This window comes from Recurvomyces mirabilis (assembly GCF_035927965.1).
Source record: "Recurvomyces mirabilis strain CCFEE 5264 chromosome Unknown scaffold_9, whole genome shotgun sequence".
NCBI classification, from domain to species: domain Eukaryota; kingdom Fungi; phylum Ascomycota; class Dothideomycetes; order Mycosphaerellales; family Teratosphaeriaceae; genus Recurvomyces; species Recurvomyces mirabilis.
In genome coordinates, this window is record NW_027041943.1 from 183,029 (window position 1) to 198,391 (window position 15,363).

The 15,363-nt window shown below is 53.6% G+C and overlaps 7 protein-coding genes across 7 annotated transcripts; 5 read left to right on the forward strand and 2 right to left on the reverse strand.

The window, feature by feature from the left end:
* Positions 1–124: 124 nt before the first annotated feature.
* LTS14_004085 (uncharacterized protein) lies at positions 125–1,286 on the reverse strand (the record flags this gene model as incomplete). The annotated part of the gene is made up of 2 exons (XM_064836787.1): positions 125–193; positions 246–1,286. 2 exons carry the CDS (start codon positions 1,284–1,286, stop codon positions 125–127), a joined length of 1,110 nt encoding a protein of 369 aa, XP_064695420.1.
* A 394-nt stretch (positions 1,287–1,680) lies between these two features.
* Positions 1,681–2,439, forward strand: LTS14_004086 (uncharacterized protein; the record flags this gene model as incomplete). Its single annotated transcript, XM_064836788.1, has 1 exon — positions 1,681–2,439. The coding sequence occupies one exon, from the start codon at positions 1,681–1,683 to the stop codon at positions 2,437–2,439; it is 759 nt and encodes a 252-aa protein (XP_064695421.1).
* Positions 2,440–3,243: 804 nt separating this feature from the next.
* On the reverse strand, positions 3,244–4,588 carry RPT4 (26S proteasome subunit rpt4; the record flags this gene model as incomplete). The annotated part of the gene is made up of 4 exons (XM_064836789.1): positions 3,244–3,821; positions 3,879–4,265; positions 4,324–4,447; positions 4,499–4,588. 4 exons carry the CDS (start codon positions 4,586–4,588, stop codon positions 3,244–3,246), a joined length of 1,179 nt encoding a protein of 392 aa, XP_064695422.1.
* A 691-nt stretch (positions 4,589–5,279) lies between these two features.
* ENO1 (phosphopyruvate hydratase) lies at positions 5,280–6,709 on the forward strand (the record flags this gene model as incomplete). Its single annotated transcript, XM_064836790.1, has 3 exons — positions 5,280–5,460; positions 5,520–5,859; positions 5,914–6,709. The coding sequence occupies 3 exons, from the start codon at positions 5,280–5,282 to the stop codon at positions 6,707–6,709; spliced, it is 1,317 nt and encodes a 438-aa protein (XP_064695423.1).
* A 1,216-nt stretch (positions 6,710–7,925) lies between these two features.
* Positions 7,926–9,002, forward strand: LTS14_004089 (uncharacterized protein; the record flags this gene model as incomplete). Its single annotated transcript, XM_064836791.1, has 1 exon — positions 7,926–9,002. The coding sequence occupies one exon, from the start codon at positions 7,926–7,928 to the stop codon at positions 9,000–9,002; it is 1,077 nt and encodes a 358-aa protein (XP_064695424.1).
* A 570-nt stretch (positions 9,003–9,572) lies between these two features.
* LTS14_004090 (uncharacterized protein) lies at positions 9,573–11,879 on the forward strand (the record flags this gene model as incomplete). Its single annotated transcript, XM_064836792.1, has 3 exons — positions 9,573–10,938; positions 11,155–11,280; positions 11,389–11,879. The coding sequence occupies 3 exons, from the start codon at positions 9,573–9,575 to the stop codon at positions 11,877–11,879; spliced, it is 1,983 nt and encodes a 660-aa protein (XP_064695425.1).
* A 1,231-nt stretch (positions 11,880–13,110) lies between these two features.
* On the forward strand, positions 13,111–14,679 carry LTS14_004091 (uncharacterized protein; the record flags this gene model as incomplete). Its single annotated transcript, XM_064836793.1, has 2 exons — positions 13,111–13,563; positions 13,618–14,679. 2 exons carry the CDS (start codon positions 13,111–13,113, stop codon positions 14,677–14,679), a joined length of 1,515 nt encoding a protein of 504 aa, XP_064695426.1.
* Positions 14,680–15,363: the final 684 nt, after the last annotated feature.

Consider the following 15,363-nt stretch of genomic DNA (forward strand, 5'->3'; position numbering starts at 1 on the left):
TCCTTCGATACTGCGGTAGAGACCGGACGATATGGTTTAATGAGGCGCGATCGCTGCCCATCAGCCCTCGTGTGCTCGCGACTCGTTATCCAAAGTGTCAGCAGCAAAGCCAGCACTTTCGCGGTTAACCCTTGGTCTTCTCGTTCAGAATGCCATTTGCTGTGTTCCTCGTAGCCATCTGCTTCTTGAAGTCCTGTCGCAATATCAGCACACACGAAACATAACAGCGAGAAGACTGCACGTACGTCGCACGCCAACCTCACGCCCTCCGCCAGTCCCACGACCGGCACATACCCCAAGACACTCCTCGCTTTATCATTATTCAAGAAAACCGTCCTGATACCATCTTTGATACTCCCACGATCAAGCGTGGCCGCACCACCAGTAGCCCACGTAACCCACTCCGCCGCCCATCCCGCCACCCAAGCCAACCCAACAGGAATATACCACCGCCTTCTCGGCACATGATCAAACTCCGCCCAGATCGCGGCCAGGAAGTCCCAGAAATAAGCGGGCTCCTGATTACTGATGAAGAAAGCTTCGCCCGCCGCTGTCTGGCTGGTGAGCAAGTTCTCTGCGGCCAAGATATGAGCGAGCACGGCGTTGTCGATGTACATCCAGTCGTATAGATTATCGCCGTCCCCGATGATGAAATTTGTTTCGCGCTTGACTATGAGGTCGTGGATGAGAGCTATCACTGCTGGGTCGCCTGGTCCAATGATCGTGCAGGGTCTCAGGGCGCAAGCGAGGAGGCCGTATTCTTTAGCATGAGAAGGATCGAGGACGTGCTGCTCAGCAAGCGTTTTGGATTTGCCATAATGTAGAGTGGCGAGTCCTAATGGTACAGTCTCGTCTACATTGTAGTAGTCGTGGTCGAGGTCGTCGATCACGGTAGTGCAGCTGCTCGTGTAGACGAAGCGGCGACAGCCGGATGTCAGCGTGGCAGCAAGGACATGTCTCGTCCCATCGTAATTAATGCTCTTCACACGCTCCCAATCCTCGGTACGCGTGCTATATCGGAGCTGTCGGGCAGGTATAATGCCAGCAGTATGGATGACCAGATCCGGATGGTAGTCCTTGAAGGCCGCTTTTACGCTGGATTCGTCTGCAATGTCAGCTTGTAGATAGCGCTCAAGCCGTATCAAGATCTTCTCGGATGGACGACGAAGATCTAGTATTGACACTCTCCATCCCGTATGCCTTTCGAGCAGAGCTGCGACTATGCTGGCGCCGAGGAAGCCGCTGCCGCCAGTCACTAGGATCCGAAGGTCGTCGGAGAGCTGCATTTGTCGGTAGTATCAAGACTTCACATTGACTTGTATCTGAGGGAGGGAAATGTCTTGCATGGCATTTCGACTGATAGCCGCAATAACCTCTATGAATCTTCGATGAAGAGGCGACGGCGTTAAGACTCGCTTGACAAACGACTCATCGTTCGGCATCGTCAGGTCCCGAGTCCGAGTATTGATGCCAATGCATTTGCTTCACTTGGCATCCTGCATCACAACGTGCATCACTATCGAAGATGAGATGAGATGTCTGCAAGATGGGAGCGAAGTTGTGGTACATAATGTGTCAAGGTAGGAAATGGGACTTTCACGAAGCCCATCACCTCTTTCCTTGCCACCAGTTTTCGGAAGGTTCCACGAAGATCACGATTTTTCAAGAACGACAAGCAAGATGAGACTCAATGCAACCCAGGCCATCAGCACACCAAAGCTCCTACTAGTTCCGTACAGTGCTCATCATGTCCCGACATACCACACCTGGATGCAAGACCCAGACCTGCAAGCCGCCACCGCCTCTGAGCCACTAACGCTAGGAGAAGAATATGCCATGCAAAGATCCTGGCGCGAAGACAAGGACAAGTTGACTTTCATCGTATGTCGACCTAGAGTTCACGAGGCGTCTACTGAGTGCGTGCGGGCGAAAGTGGACGATGCACCTGAGAGGATGATGGGCGATATCAATCTCTTCCTTTTCGAACCTGATGACGATGACGAGGACGAGTACGAAGACGACAACAGGACCAACCGATCCCATACAGCATCAGCGAGGAAAGCCGTGATCGGCGAAATCGAACTCATGATAGCGCGAAAAGAAATGCATAGACAAGGCTTCGGCCGCGCAGCTCTAGAAACGTTCATGATATATATCACCATGAATTGGCCGGCCATATATGAAGAGTTCACAGATCAGGCCGATGGTGGACGGCGTCCAAGTCTGGCATACCTACGAGCCAAGATCCAGCAGACGAATGTCGGCAGCATAGCCCTCTTCGAAAGCATAGACTTCAAGCCGGTCGGGACTGGTGAGCCCAATTACTTCGGCGAGCTTGAGCTGAGATGGCATTGGGATGGTACTGAGCCCTTGTCTGACGATTTGAAGGCTCATCGCGAACCATCGAGGATGCTAAGGTACGACGAGAGCGCTATGTGACCCGCGGACCACTGATCTGTCGATGGCCTGCTGTCATCGAAAAGATTCACGTGCGACAGGCAGAGCTTTCGGCTTGCCTATCCAGGACCATTCCCCGCCAGCTGGTCGGGATCTAGGCGGTACATAGTCCGACATGCCAGCTTATGCTAGATGACTTGAATTGGAGAAGCGGTAGCTGCTCAAGATAGCTCGTGGCACGACACATGAACCTATCCCACCCAAGACCGAACGCGGACAGCAAGAGCGGCTTCCGATAAGCATTCATCTCCTCCCCGGTCATCGTAGCACCAAGCTACATACCCAGCGGCCGCTCTATGAGCTTGCGAAGTACGACTTCTAGCTGGGATGCATTCGAAATGCGCGATCTGAGTCTTTCCCTGCGAGTGGAGGGGAGCTCGGGCCGAGTACATTGTCCCCGTCATGTAGGACAGTGTTGTGCGTCCAGGGGCCGCTATACGAGCTTGCGAGGTCCTGGATATGACCGGGAATGAAATGGAGCATCAGGATTTTTCAACGGAAGGATGTTCAAGCGGAATTTTAGTGAACAGTACCGCCGGCCTCACCTATCCTTTCCCGCCACACACTCTCATCCTCGGCGAGCCAACAGACGATAGCATAGCTTTACTTGTCTCTCAGCCCCTGGAGAGCACAGGAGAGATTTTGTGACTGCTTGGCATATGCGGCTCTCATTCCGCACTTCCGCTATCGAGACATGTAACATATAATACAAGCGCCGCAGCCTCTACCACACTTCTGCAGCACCACCATGACCTCCACCTCAAGAACCATCTCATCGTCGTCCTACTAAAGCTTAGTGTACTCAATCTTCCCTTCTAATTTCTTTGATTCAGCCACTTTCCTCACAGCTTTGTTGAAATCGTCCTGATTGACCGCATCGCGATAGTCCTTGATGGCGAAGAGGCCAGCTTCAGTAATGACGTTCCTCAGATCAGCACCGTTCAGTCCATCACTCATCTTGACCACACTTTCGTAATCGATCTCCCCCTCCTTCTGCACACCCTCTCCGTGGATCTTCAACACCTCCAATCGCCCAGCCTCGTTCGGCAGCGGAATCTCGATCTTGCGGTCCAGTCTCCCTGCTCTCAACAATGCCGGGTCAAGAGTGTCGGGTCGATTTGTAGCCATAATGATCTTCGTCTTCCCCAGGTAGTCGAAGCCGTCCAACTGGTTCAGAAGTTCCATAAGTGTACGTTGGATCTCACGATCAGCACTCGTTCCTTCGCTGAAGCGACGGCCACCGATGGCATCGATTTCGTCCATGAAGATGATGCAGGGTTCGTGTTCTTTGGCGTAGCCGAACATTTCGCGGATCAGGCGAGCGGATTCGCCGATGTATTTGTCTACGATTGCCGAGGATACGACTAGACAATATCAGTCAGTATCGAGCGATTTAGGCTGATGTTTGTATGCTTTCTCACCCTTCAAGAAATTCGTTTCCAGACTACTCGCCACAGCTCTTGCCAACAGTGTCTTACCCGTACCAGGAGGCCCATACAACAGCACACCCTTTGGCGGCTTGATACCCACTCGCATGAACAGCTCCGGATTCTTCAACGGTAATTCAATGACTTCTCTTAGCTCTCGGATCTGCTCGTTCAAGCCTCCGATACCTGCAAACGACACCTGCCCTGGGTCTTCGAGTGACATGTTGTACACAAGTGGATCGACTTCGCGGGGTAGCATGCGCATGATGGTGAGTGTGGTCATGTCGAGGGCGACGCGAGTGCCTTGCTTCATCTTCGCCTTGTCGACTTTGCTGCGGCAGCCGACGACATATCGAGGGCCGGAGGAGGCCTTGACGATGACTGCGTGGATATTTATTAGCAGGAGCATTGGTGAAGCTATTTCCATTGTTTGCCTCACATCTCTCTTCATCTAGCTGCTTCAACACCTCACCGATGATCTGTCCCACGCTTTGTAACGCCTTGATGTTGTCCTCTGATACATCAAAGTCATGTTGGAGTCCCTTGATCTCTAACCGAAGTGCCTTTGAACAGTGTCAGTACATCATCATCAATCTCATAATCACCTGACATACCTTCAACTTTGCCTCCCACTCTCGCGACTCCAGCAACTTTGTTCTGAAGCTGTCCAATGCATCCGACCTCTCAGGGTCGCTGGGGTCCATGTTTTGTATGTGGCGCAGCGTCGGATATGGGTATAGTATGAACGCTGGATCGATTATAGATTGCAAGCTGTAACTTTAGATGCAGATGGTTTGTGCGAACGGTGGCGGGGTTGTGAGAAGGGTGGTGATGGTGTAGGTCGATGATAGCACAAATAGCATGTCCAAGTCGCAGGCAGTAGACACACACGACTAGCTTCGGATGATCCCGCAGAGCCGCTGGAGTACATTCAAGGTAAGACAGCTCACGTGACTTGATAGTCCAGCTCCGAGGAAAATCCTTGTACGGAAATAGTACCCCCATTTAGCAACGCAGCAGCTTAGTCAAGGCTCACAGTGCCCCGCCAGGTCTTCAAATGTTAATGGTGGGGGTGATAGGAACACGACCAAAACATTTCTTTTTTGTTGCGTCTGTGAAGATAGCAGCTAGAGAGATTACGGCATTGTAGTCAAGCATTTGATCACCATTTATATCGACAACACAACCAATCCAGCTGGGTAAGTGAGCTCTTCCGAGGAAGTCCGGTGGAAAGCAAAGCAAGGTCAAAAGGCCCGACCGAAACGCCCTCAACGCTCTGAGCTTTGCGGTGACGGGACGTTGGAGCTGTTTTCTGTTGTCTGTTGTCTTAACTTTTTCTGGCAAACAAACACTTCCCTTGTACAACCACCTCTGACAGCAATCACCACAGCAATCATGGGTATCTCGAAGATCCACGCCCGCTACGTCTACGACTCTCGTGGCAACCCCACCGTCGAGGTCGACATCGTCACCGAGACCGGCCTTCACCGTGCCATTGTGCCCTCCGGCGCGTCGACCGGCTCCCACGAGGCGTGCGAGCTTCGCGATGGCGACAAGAGCAAGTGGGCTGGCAAGGGTGAGTCCAAGTACACCGCGTCAGTGAGGCAACCAGAGCAGTCTATTGACATAGCTCAGGTGTCACCAAGGCTGTCGCCAATGTCAACGATGTGATTGCACCAGCTCTCATCAAGGAGAAGCTTGACGTCAAGGACCAGAAGGCGGTTGACGACTTCATGAACAAGCTCGATGGCACTCAGAACAAGACCAAGCTCGGCGCCAATGCCATTCTTGGTGTCTCCATGGCTGTGGCCAAGGCCGCTGCTGCTGAGAAGAAGGTTCCTCTCTACGCTCACATCTCCGACCTTGCTGGCACGAAAAAGCCATACGTTCTGCCTGTTCCCTTCATGAACGTGCTCAATGGTGGCTCCCACGCTGGTGGACGTCTTGCTTTCCAGGAGTTCATGATCGTGCCTTCGTGAGTCTTACACAGTCTATCCTGCAGCAATGTCAGCTAACAGTATGTCTGCAGCGACGCACCAACCTTCTCCGAGGGTCTGCGCTGGGGTGCCGAGACTTACCAGAAGCTCAAGTCTCTGGCCAAGAAGAAGTACGGCCAATCTGCCGGCAACGTCGGTGATGAGGGCGGTGTCGCACCCGATATCCAGACCGCGGACGAAGCCCTCGAGCTCATCACCGAGGCCATCGAGCAAGCCGGCTACACGGGCAAGATGAACATCGCCATGGACGTCGCCTCCTCCGAATTCTACAAGACCGAGGAGAAGAAGTACGACCTCGACTTCAAGAACCCCGACAGCGACAAGAGCAAGTGGGTGACATACGAGCAGCTGGCTCAGCAGTACAAGGACCTCGCGAGCAAGTACCCGATCGTCTCCATCGAGGATCCCTTTGCCGAGGACGACTGGGAGGCGTGGAGCTATTTCTACAAGAACTCGGACTTCCAGATCGTCGGAGATGATTTGACGGTCACGAACCCGCAATTCATTAAGAAGGCTATCGATACCAAGGCTTGCAACGCGCTGCTTCTCAAGGTCAACCAGATCGGTACCATCAGCGAGGCTATTCAGGCTGCCAAGGATGCTTTCGGCGCGGGCTGGGGTGTCATGGTTTCCCACCGCTCGGGCGAGACGGAGGATGTCACCATCTCGGATATCGTTGTCGGTCTCCGCGCCGGCCAAATCAAGTGTGGTGCGCCGGCGCGATCTGAGCGTTTGGCCAAGCTGAACCAGATCCTGCGTATCGAGGAGGAGCTTGGTGATAAGGCTGTGTTCGCTGGCACCCAGTTCCGCATTGCAGTGAACATGTAAGCGTGATCAAGTATGCCCAACAAACAATGCGCGGAGATGAATGATATGGTGATATCCATGGCGCGAAGCCGGATGGCATAGACGTGATTCCTGCTGATGACGATGATGAAAAAGTGTGATTTAGCGATGATACTTCCCCATAGCTTCTTCAGCTTAGCGTTCTCAAATGCCAAACATTTGACACAATATAGGCCCAGATGGTGTTGATGTAGATGAGAAGAATATGGACACTTCCGACGTTGCGTCCGCGAGCTGCATGGTCCGAGCGTCGGTCGTCTGGATTTCAGCTCCGCAAACAACATCTTCCCTTTTCACATTTCCACTGGCATGCAATGCAATTTCATTAACACACCGGCCGGATGGATGGGCCGCGTGCTATTGGCGCAAGTGAAGTCGGTTCTGTGGCCGTTGAAGTCGAATTGATCGATGAACAGGGATCAGGCCTGGTAGCCTACTGACTCTGCGAGTACATGTGATTACTGCAGGCATAGCCCGTCGCTCGAACTCTAGGACACGGTTGATGAAGCCTGCGTCAGATATCAAAGCTGACTGATCTGTCACGAAGAAGTTTCTGGATCGGGTGCCCAAATTCGCTACCTCGGCCAGAATGTAAGGGAGCAGTCCAAGCTATATGCAAGACGAATGTTGGAGTGCAGACGATGCCGTAGTGCTATTTCGGAGACAACACCTTGAGATACCTTCCTTACAAGTCCTTGTAGATCTTCGATTCCTGTTTAGGTTTGCTCAGGCAAGCACACCGTCTTCGTCCGCTCAAGCCAGCCAAGGAGGCGAACTACAAGGCCTTGTTCAATACTCCGTACAGTGGCGACGATGAGGCGAACGGCAAGATCTAGCATCTCAATCTCGGTCAGCATTTCCATGGTCCGCATCCAGATGTTTGTTGCCCAGTGACGGAATGGATGAACGGGCCAAGCCGCACAATCTGCTTCTGGAATGCCGCTGGTATCAACAACACCACGGCTACGAACAGGTGATCTGTATAAGGTATGGCTGGTCTCGTACTCTCTCTCTTTTTCTTCTATAGTAACCTGTCCACCTTAATTTCTTGCTTTCTGACCTCCACTCGTTCGGTCTTGAGTAAGCACTAATCGACCAAATACCATACGCCTCAGACTTTTCGACACGAGCTCTAGGGAGCTTTCGAATTGCGTTACTATCGTCCAGACGCGTCATTCCGACATCTTTCATAGACAGGATGAAGGTCAGAAGACAAGGTGCTGTGTTGGCGTTGGCGGCGACAAGTGCTTATGCACAGGGCGGATATGGCGGTGCTGCTCCCAGCAATAGCACTACCAGCTTGGTGCCCTCGAGTAGCCCTACAGCGACGCCCTCAACCTTCTACACGACGGTGACATACGACGACTGCCCCAGCATGTCTCCTGCTACTCTCATCACCATCACAGCTGGTGTAACAGTCACTTACTGCCCAGAGTGCGAGATGATGTCCTCATCCGCCGCTCCATCGCCCGGCCACACCACCGTCTACACCACCGTCTTCCAGTCTCTGTGCCCGACTGGTCTGGTCCCAGCTACCTACACGATCACGGAGAGCTGCAGCGAGGCAACGCCTACCTGGACTCCTGGCCCAAGCCATGTACCGCAAGACTTTACCGTCACGACCAAGGCTTGCACCGTCTGTGGCGAGTCCACTACTGCCGTCACTATCACTGAGCCATGTGGCTGCAAGGCTGAGCATGGTACTCCTATTGCCACACCCTCGAGTAATGCGGGATCGGGCTCGCCCGCTGGTAACACGCCTGCTGAGACCACGCCTGCTGGCGGCAGCGGCAGTGGCGGCTCATCGCCTGCTGGGTCTGGCTCACCCGCCGCTGCTCCATCAGGCGGCAGCTCGCCTGCTGAATCTGGTTCTTCCCCCGCCGGCTCATCGCCAGCTGGTTCGGGCTCGAGCGGCAGCACACCTGCCGGCTCAGGCTCGTCTCCCGCTGGATCTTCTCCTGCCGGCTCGGGCTCCGCACCAGCCGGCAACGCAGTGCCAGGCTCAGGGACTCCAGGTGGTGCAGGCCGTCCCGCTAACGCTCCAGGCGCATATCCTGCTCCAGCTGCACCAGGCGCCGGCAGTAACGACAGTGCCCCAGCAGCACCATTGGCCACTACCGCCATTCAATCTTGCCCGGGTCCAGCTTGCCAGACCGGTGGCTCGCCTAAGGGTGTAGCGGCATCACCGGGTGCTGCCTCCAGCCTCAGCAGTTTTGGTCTGGTGGCGATGACATCCATGGCTGTCATCGTCTCTGCCTTGGCATTCATGCTCTAGCGTGGTAATCTCTAATATGCATATTCTATGGCGAAGGTGAGTTTCATCCGTACTCGCGCTACGTTTGACCATTCACTTACATCATCTTAGGCGTTGGGCTTGGTCACATGACAATCTATTCCGCTTGTAATCCTCTTTATTCACGAAAAGATCCGGCCTTGGAAGCAAGGTGACAGGCACATCGTATGGCGGCTTCTTTCATCGTCGTCTACATAGCATGCGTATGTCATTGTCAAACATCCAGTTGCTTTGTGCTGCTGATGCCTCGCTCCTTTGTCTCACGGTCAGTTGACACTCACGTTGTCGCCATCCAGTCCTGCGACGCGGCACAAGGCCATTGATGTCCTTTGTCGAACACCACAAAACAAAAGTCTTTGTGCTCAGCATGACGGACGTTATTAATGTGCCCCCAAAGTGTAGACACGCGAGGCTGACCAAACCTTTTTGTTCATTGTTCCACTTCCGGTGCTAGCAGGCCTACACCCATCAACAGAAACCCAAGCAATCAGCTAAACCACCAGAACCGACACACCTCAACCCAAGGAGAGCAAGAAAGTGAGTACACCCACCATGTCCAACTTCGAGCAAAGCCCATTTGACCCGAAACAGTGCGATGAGCAGGAGACGTATTACATCCAGAAGGCCAGAAGAGCTTCCAAGACTCGAGCTAACACTCCGCCTTCAGTGCCTCCAAAGGACCGGAAGTACACTCAGGGCGGACTGACTGCACATCCTCCAGCGAGCCACAACAGAAATCAGTCCGCCGCGTATCCTGCCCTGCCTACCAGTAACCGCACAGCTAGTTCTCAGGCTCCAACAAGAAAAGCAGTGGGTTCTACTCTTCGTCCCAAACTAGACCTCTCTAATGCCACGTACGATCAGCAGGGCGCCACTGTTCAGTCCCCTCTGAGCAGTGGTGAGCGGACAAAACAAACGATCCCGCTCACACACCGCGACCGAGACGGCAAGTACCATGAGAAAGCGTACGATAACCGCCCTCTTCTTCAGTCACCAATCGAGCAAGCCTTTATCCCTGCTGTAACCTCCTCACCCACACCCCCTGCCCCAGCTCGCCCATCCTCCTCAACCTCCCGCTGGTCCTTCGGCGCCAGAAAAGACCATGCTGACACAGATTCCATTGACTCCAGTCTACCCCAACGACCACGTTCGCGAGCCGGTAGTCTCACAGACAAAGTCTTCAGCGGCATAGCCACCCGAGCCCGCCGAGCCTCGCAGTCCATGAAAGAAAAGGCCGACATTGTCCGCATGGACTCGTCCCAGCGCGATGAGTTCTGCGCCAGATACGCCAAGCCCCTCAGCGAGAGCTCTGATGATTGGGAGCTTGAGCGACAGGAGGATCCGCGATCCAGACCATTCGAGCAGAAGCGGGCATTGTTGGAGAAGAATAGACATCTTAGAGATGTTGTCGCAGATACCGGATCAGCCATGGTTGATGCCGATTATGAGAATATGGTCGCCACGACCGAGGCTAACAGGAAGATCAACGAGGCCTATGCGACAGACTACGAGCGACGCAAGGCTGAGGCTCTTCTGAAAGGTGAGAATGTTCCCAATCTTCCCCGTCGTATGCCCACAGCCGAACTGGCCCTCTCGCCCAGTCAACGCTCATCTGCCAGGGTGAGTGCCGGGATCTACAAGGAGGAAGTCAAGACCAGCAAGCCTGAGCTCACCACCAGCGACAAAGTGGCTGTCCGACTAGGCAAGACATTCGATAAGCTATACCTGCAGCATCGCGAGCGATCGAATACGCTGGAGTCCGAGATGTCGTTTGCTGACATTGCTGTTCCAGCAGGTATGGAGAAGTGCTCGTACTGCGGCGAGCCGCCTAAGGGTGTTCTGCGCGATGGATTGTGTACGCGTTGTCGGACGCAGAAGAAGATTGATACGCATCAGGCGGCTAAGTCGGCGATGAAAGGTTAGTGAGGACTAATCCTTGTTTTCTCTTTTGTTTTACCGCCCCTATCTCTCTCGCATCGTAGGCGTCTAGTGAATCCGGGTATGGCTGGTAAGTATATAATAACCTTCGGATGTAATCGTACTGGATACGCGTTGTGAGTATACACTGCTTCCCCTTTTTCGGTTATGTTTCATCTGTCCCCACGTGCAAGAGCTGCTGCTAACCGTATAGCAGAGCCATCCATCGACCGATTTGTGGGTGCACAGAACGTGCTTCAGCAAGCTGATCCGGATAGTCCGCCTTGGATGCGTGTTGCTGCGCAGAGGAAGATGCGCCGAGTCCGCCGGACGGTATATGCAGGTATGTAAGTTCGGTAGACATGTTGCAAGATCAAGCGCTGATTTTTTTGTCAGACCCTGGAAACCCGTAAGTGTTCTGCAAGCTTGTACTTTACCAAAAAACTGATAGGAGTGCCAAGCTTTGCCGCCGATGACGATCGTGATAGTGTAGAATTCACTTTGCTGCCATTCAAGTCCGTCGTCGTAGATACCACCTTCGCCGGTTTAAGACCTGGCCAGCAGCCAGACAGTCCAGAAGTCACCTGTCTACTCAACGGCCAACCATTCGACGATGCATCAGAATCACCCGCAGATGGCCGAGTCCCCTTCGGCAGCCATCCAGATGACTTGCTCCCGCTGCCGCCTACGCCAGGACTCCAAAGCACGCCGACTCTGATGAAAGCTGATCGCCATACCTCGCAACGCGCAATAGCTGAACTACAAGAGGCTTCGCCACGCTCAAGTTGGCAAGCTCATCCGAGGTCTCTCATTCCTGGTTCTCCGACTACTTCGCGTGTACGTGAGCGCGATGTGCGTAACACGCAGTTCTACGGCTTCTATAATGATATCTTCTCGGATTACCAGGGTAAGCGGGATAGTCTCTCGGGAGCCAGGCGATGAGCATGTACGCTGTTTGAGCCATTGCCGACGTCGCTGTACCATTGTCATCAGTATCTGAGAGACATGGAGGATGCAAAGGATCATGCATAGGCATGGCCATCCTGGTCGGTGGAACGATCTGCTGACATATGATCTGCCGAGCACCACGAGGGGCATCGCTGACGACAACGCTTCGTCAGAGTGTTGGTATCACCGTAGAGGGCCATGGATCAGCATGCGTAGGTCGCGCAACGACCTATATTTGGCGTTCATGGTCAGCATTCCATGCAATATACATAAGGCACGTGAGTCGTGCGAGACGGCAATCGAGGAAGGATAGTGCCAAGAATAGCCTTGTTTGTGAAGCAGTATGATTGGCTCGGCTATATCCTCAGTAAGCGCCAATGCACGCCATCTCCTCCATCTCACCCAATTAACCTGCATCCACGCATGTTCTGTGACAGTAGCCTGGGCGGCACTATGCTGCTTGCCATTTGCGTGGCTGTGGCCTCGAGGGTCAGGCAAGTTCGAGTCCTTCCTGGGCTTGCGAACGAGACATGCTCATTCTCTACATTCCCGCCTTGAGATCCTTTGATTAACAGCATATCAGACGGACGCTGACAACCCACATACGCCATTCTACTCCTTCGAGCACCCCACAATCCTCTCGACCATCTGACGGAGCGGTACGGCAAACGTTAAGCTGCAGGTGCTGGCCTTATTCTTACCGGCTTTGCAGAAGCTTTACACCCGCATCCAGGCCGGGCGGCTATTCAGAGAGCTGCTTCACGACCACCTATCACAGCTGCGGTACACCCACCGCTCAGCTGCCACTCTCTGGCTCATAGTGGTGCGTACACGCCGTGAGCGTCTCTTACCCTTTATGCACCCACCATCTCTGTATCCATCTTTACAGCCCTCTGCCGAACCTACGTACGCGCGCTGGACGTCCACCTAGTCAACATATAGCTGTCTGTGCGAAGCGCCCAGCTCCAAGAAGACCACTTCCTGTCCTCTCGAAGCCCAGCAACTACTTCACTCTCATTCTTGCGCACGCAGCGGGTTTCTGCACTTCTCATTTCTTGTGTATCACTATCCATAATCCGCTGCACTATCGCAACTGCATCAGCGACCCAAGAGCAGGCCTCTTCTCCGCTTCCTGCAGGACCAGAGGAACCGCTTGCCGGTCTCACCTAATCAGCCGCATACGCAGCCAAGAGACCGCGGGTCCGACTACCATTCATCTGACGATATGTCAGACCTCGAGAAAAGAACACCAACGATCGCGATAGCCACGCGGCCACGGGCGGAGTCCGACGACTCCTCTGCCAACTCTCTCAAGCCGCCTTCGTTGAAGTCGCCAAGGACTGCTCGCTTCGCTGAGGCTACCGCCGTCAACTCTCCCATCGAACCGAAGAAGACGCCTTTCAGCGAGTCGACCTCGAAGTATTTTATGGCGCAGCCTCAGGTATCGGACGTTGGCTTCGGCTATGTGAACCGACATGAGTCCGTCGAGATGCCCGACACAGACGAGAACCCGTACCCCTCGATGCCAAAGACACCCAGGAGCCCGCTCAAGAGTGCATTGAAGACACCCGGCCATGCACCGAAAGACTTTGGAGCACTGAGGAGTGCAACGTTCCGAGAAGAGGAGATACTAGACAAGCATGAGACACATAACGACAAACGACAAGCACAGGATCTGGTAAGAAGAAGACCATACATGGAGAGTAGTATCAAATGCTAATGATTTATGCAGAAAGTGAAAACACGAGTGCGGATGGCCAAGATGATGCTAAGAGGTGTAAATTTCTCATGCTCTCTGATCGTCCTGGCGATGCTTTCGACCACCTTCACAATCTTCAACGCCACCAAGCACATACCACCACGAAACAGTCTGCCTCCCTGGGCCCAGAATCAAAAGACATGGCCGCAGATAGTCCTTCTCGTCATTGCCTGCGTCTCGCTAGCTTTCTCTCTGATCATCTTCTACGCCTACTCAAAAGGTGGCCACAAGCGAGCAGAAAAGGCGGCAATCTACTACACAGCTTTCGCAGTCGCCTTCTTCGTCTTCAGCATAGTCATGTGGGGCATTGGAGCCGGTGTCTTGCAAGGATCGAAGAACAACGGCAACAATAAAGATATGTGGGGCTGGTCATGCGTGAATAATCAGCGACACCAGCTCTTCCAGAACGACGTGGGCTACGATCTCATTTGTCGATTGCAGAACTGGAGCCTGGTCTGCTGTATCATCGAAATCGTCGTGGAGACGATCACGATCGCAGTCTACGGTGTCGTCTTCTACCGCTTCTACTCGAAACGTCAACTACGCAAATCCATGGCTACTCGCGACCGCGCACGAAGCGATCTCTACCTCGCCCAACTGCGCAGCCAATCCGCCCCGAACACGCCCGGCTTCGCACCCGGGTATCTCAGCCCCCGGGATGGCGGCTACAAAGAACCAGTAGACTACTACGGCGCGGGTCCGGACCTCGAAGACGGCGTCCAGTATGTCGAGCCCACGGCCAACCAGAGCTCCCCGACGAAACCTTTCAAGCTACAAGCACCGCCCATCAGGATACAAGGTGCGACACCACGGATGGAACAGACTGGTTTCGCAGCTGTAGCAACCGGCGGGCGAGATCCAACGATTACGCCACCGGTGGAGACCGATCAACGATCACCGCTCATGAGTGAGATTCCTCGACAGCTACAGCAGGAGCACTTTTCTGCGGCACCTGGCGAGCAGGTCTATGATAACGTGCCGATTCCCGGGGCGTACGAGGCGCCTATGAGTCCCGGCTTTGGCCCTCAACATTGATGAGTTTTCTTGGCATGGCTTAGGGTTAGGGTTAGGGTAAAGCGGTGGCGTTCACAATTGGTGTTGGTTATGATACCATGGATGAGACTCATACGTAGTACTCAGTGTCAATACATTCGTTCTCTCATACTATCATCGTTGTTCTGTGCTGCATGATGTGTGGGTATGATCTGGTGTAAGCCTTGTCTCCAACTGAGTGCCTTCGACCGTAGATACTGTAGTCGCCACGCCGCTTTGTGCTATACAATACAGTAGCTCGGGGACCCACATCACACGTGCAGCGGCTTAATAATTGCAGATCCATCTCGTTCCTGCCCCACATGATCTGCCACGCGACTTTCCCAACAAGGCCGGCGGAGAGGCAGGTACAGATGAGGCTCAATTAAAATTGTGGGCTTTCATGTGAATTCGTGCTTTTTACTCTGCACACCTCTTGCCATTGCCATTGCCATTCCATTGTTGAGCTTGAGGGCAGTCGCAGAGCAGCAGGTAAAAACAATACATCATCCTCCTCCTCCTGCTGCTCGAATATATCGTCACATCCTCCACCGCGTACAGTGTACAGCAGTTCCTCCACATCAATATCGATAGCTTCGCGAAGCAGAGGTATTGGAAATATTCGTTGCCAGCGTATATCTGCATAACTCTACACAATCACGACTCTACGGCCTACAGTACCACGTC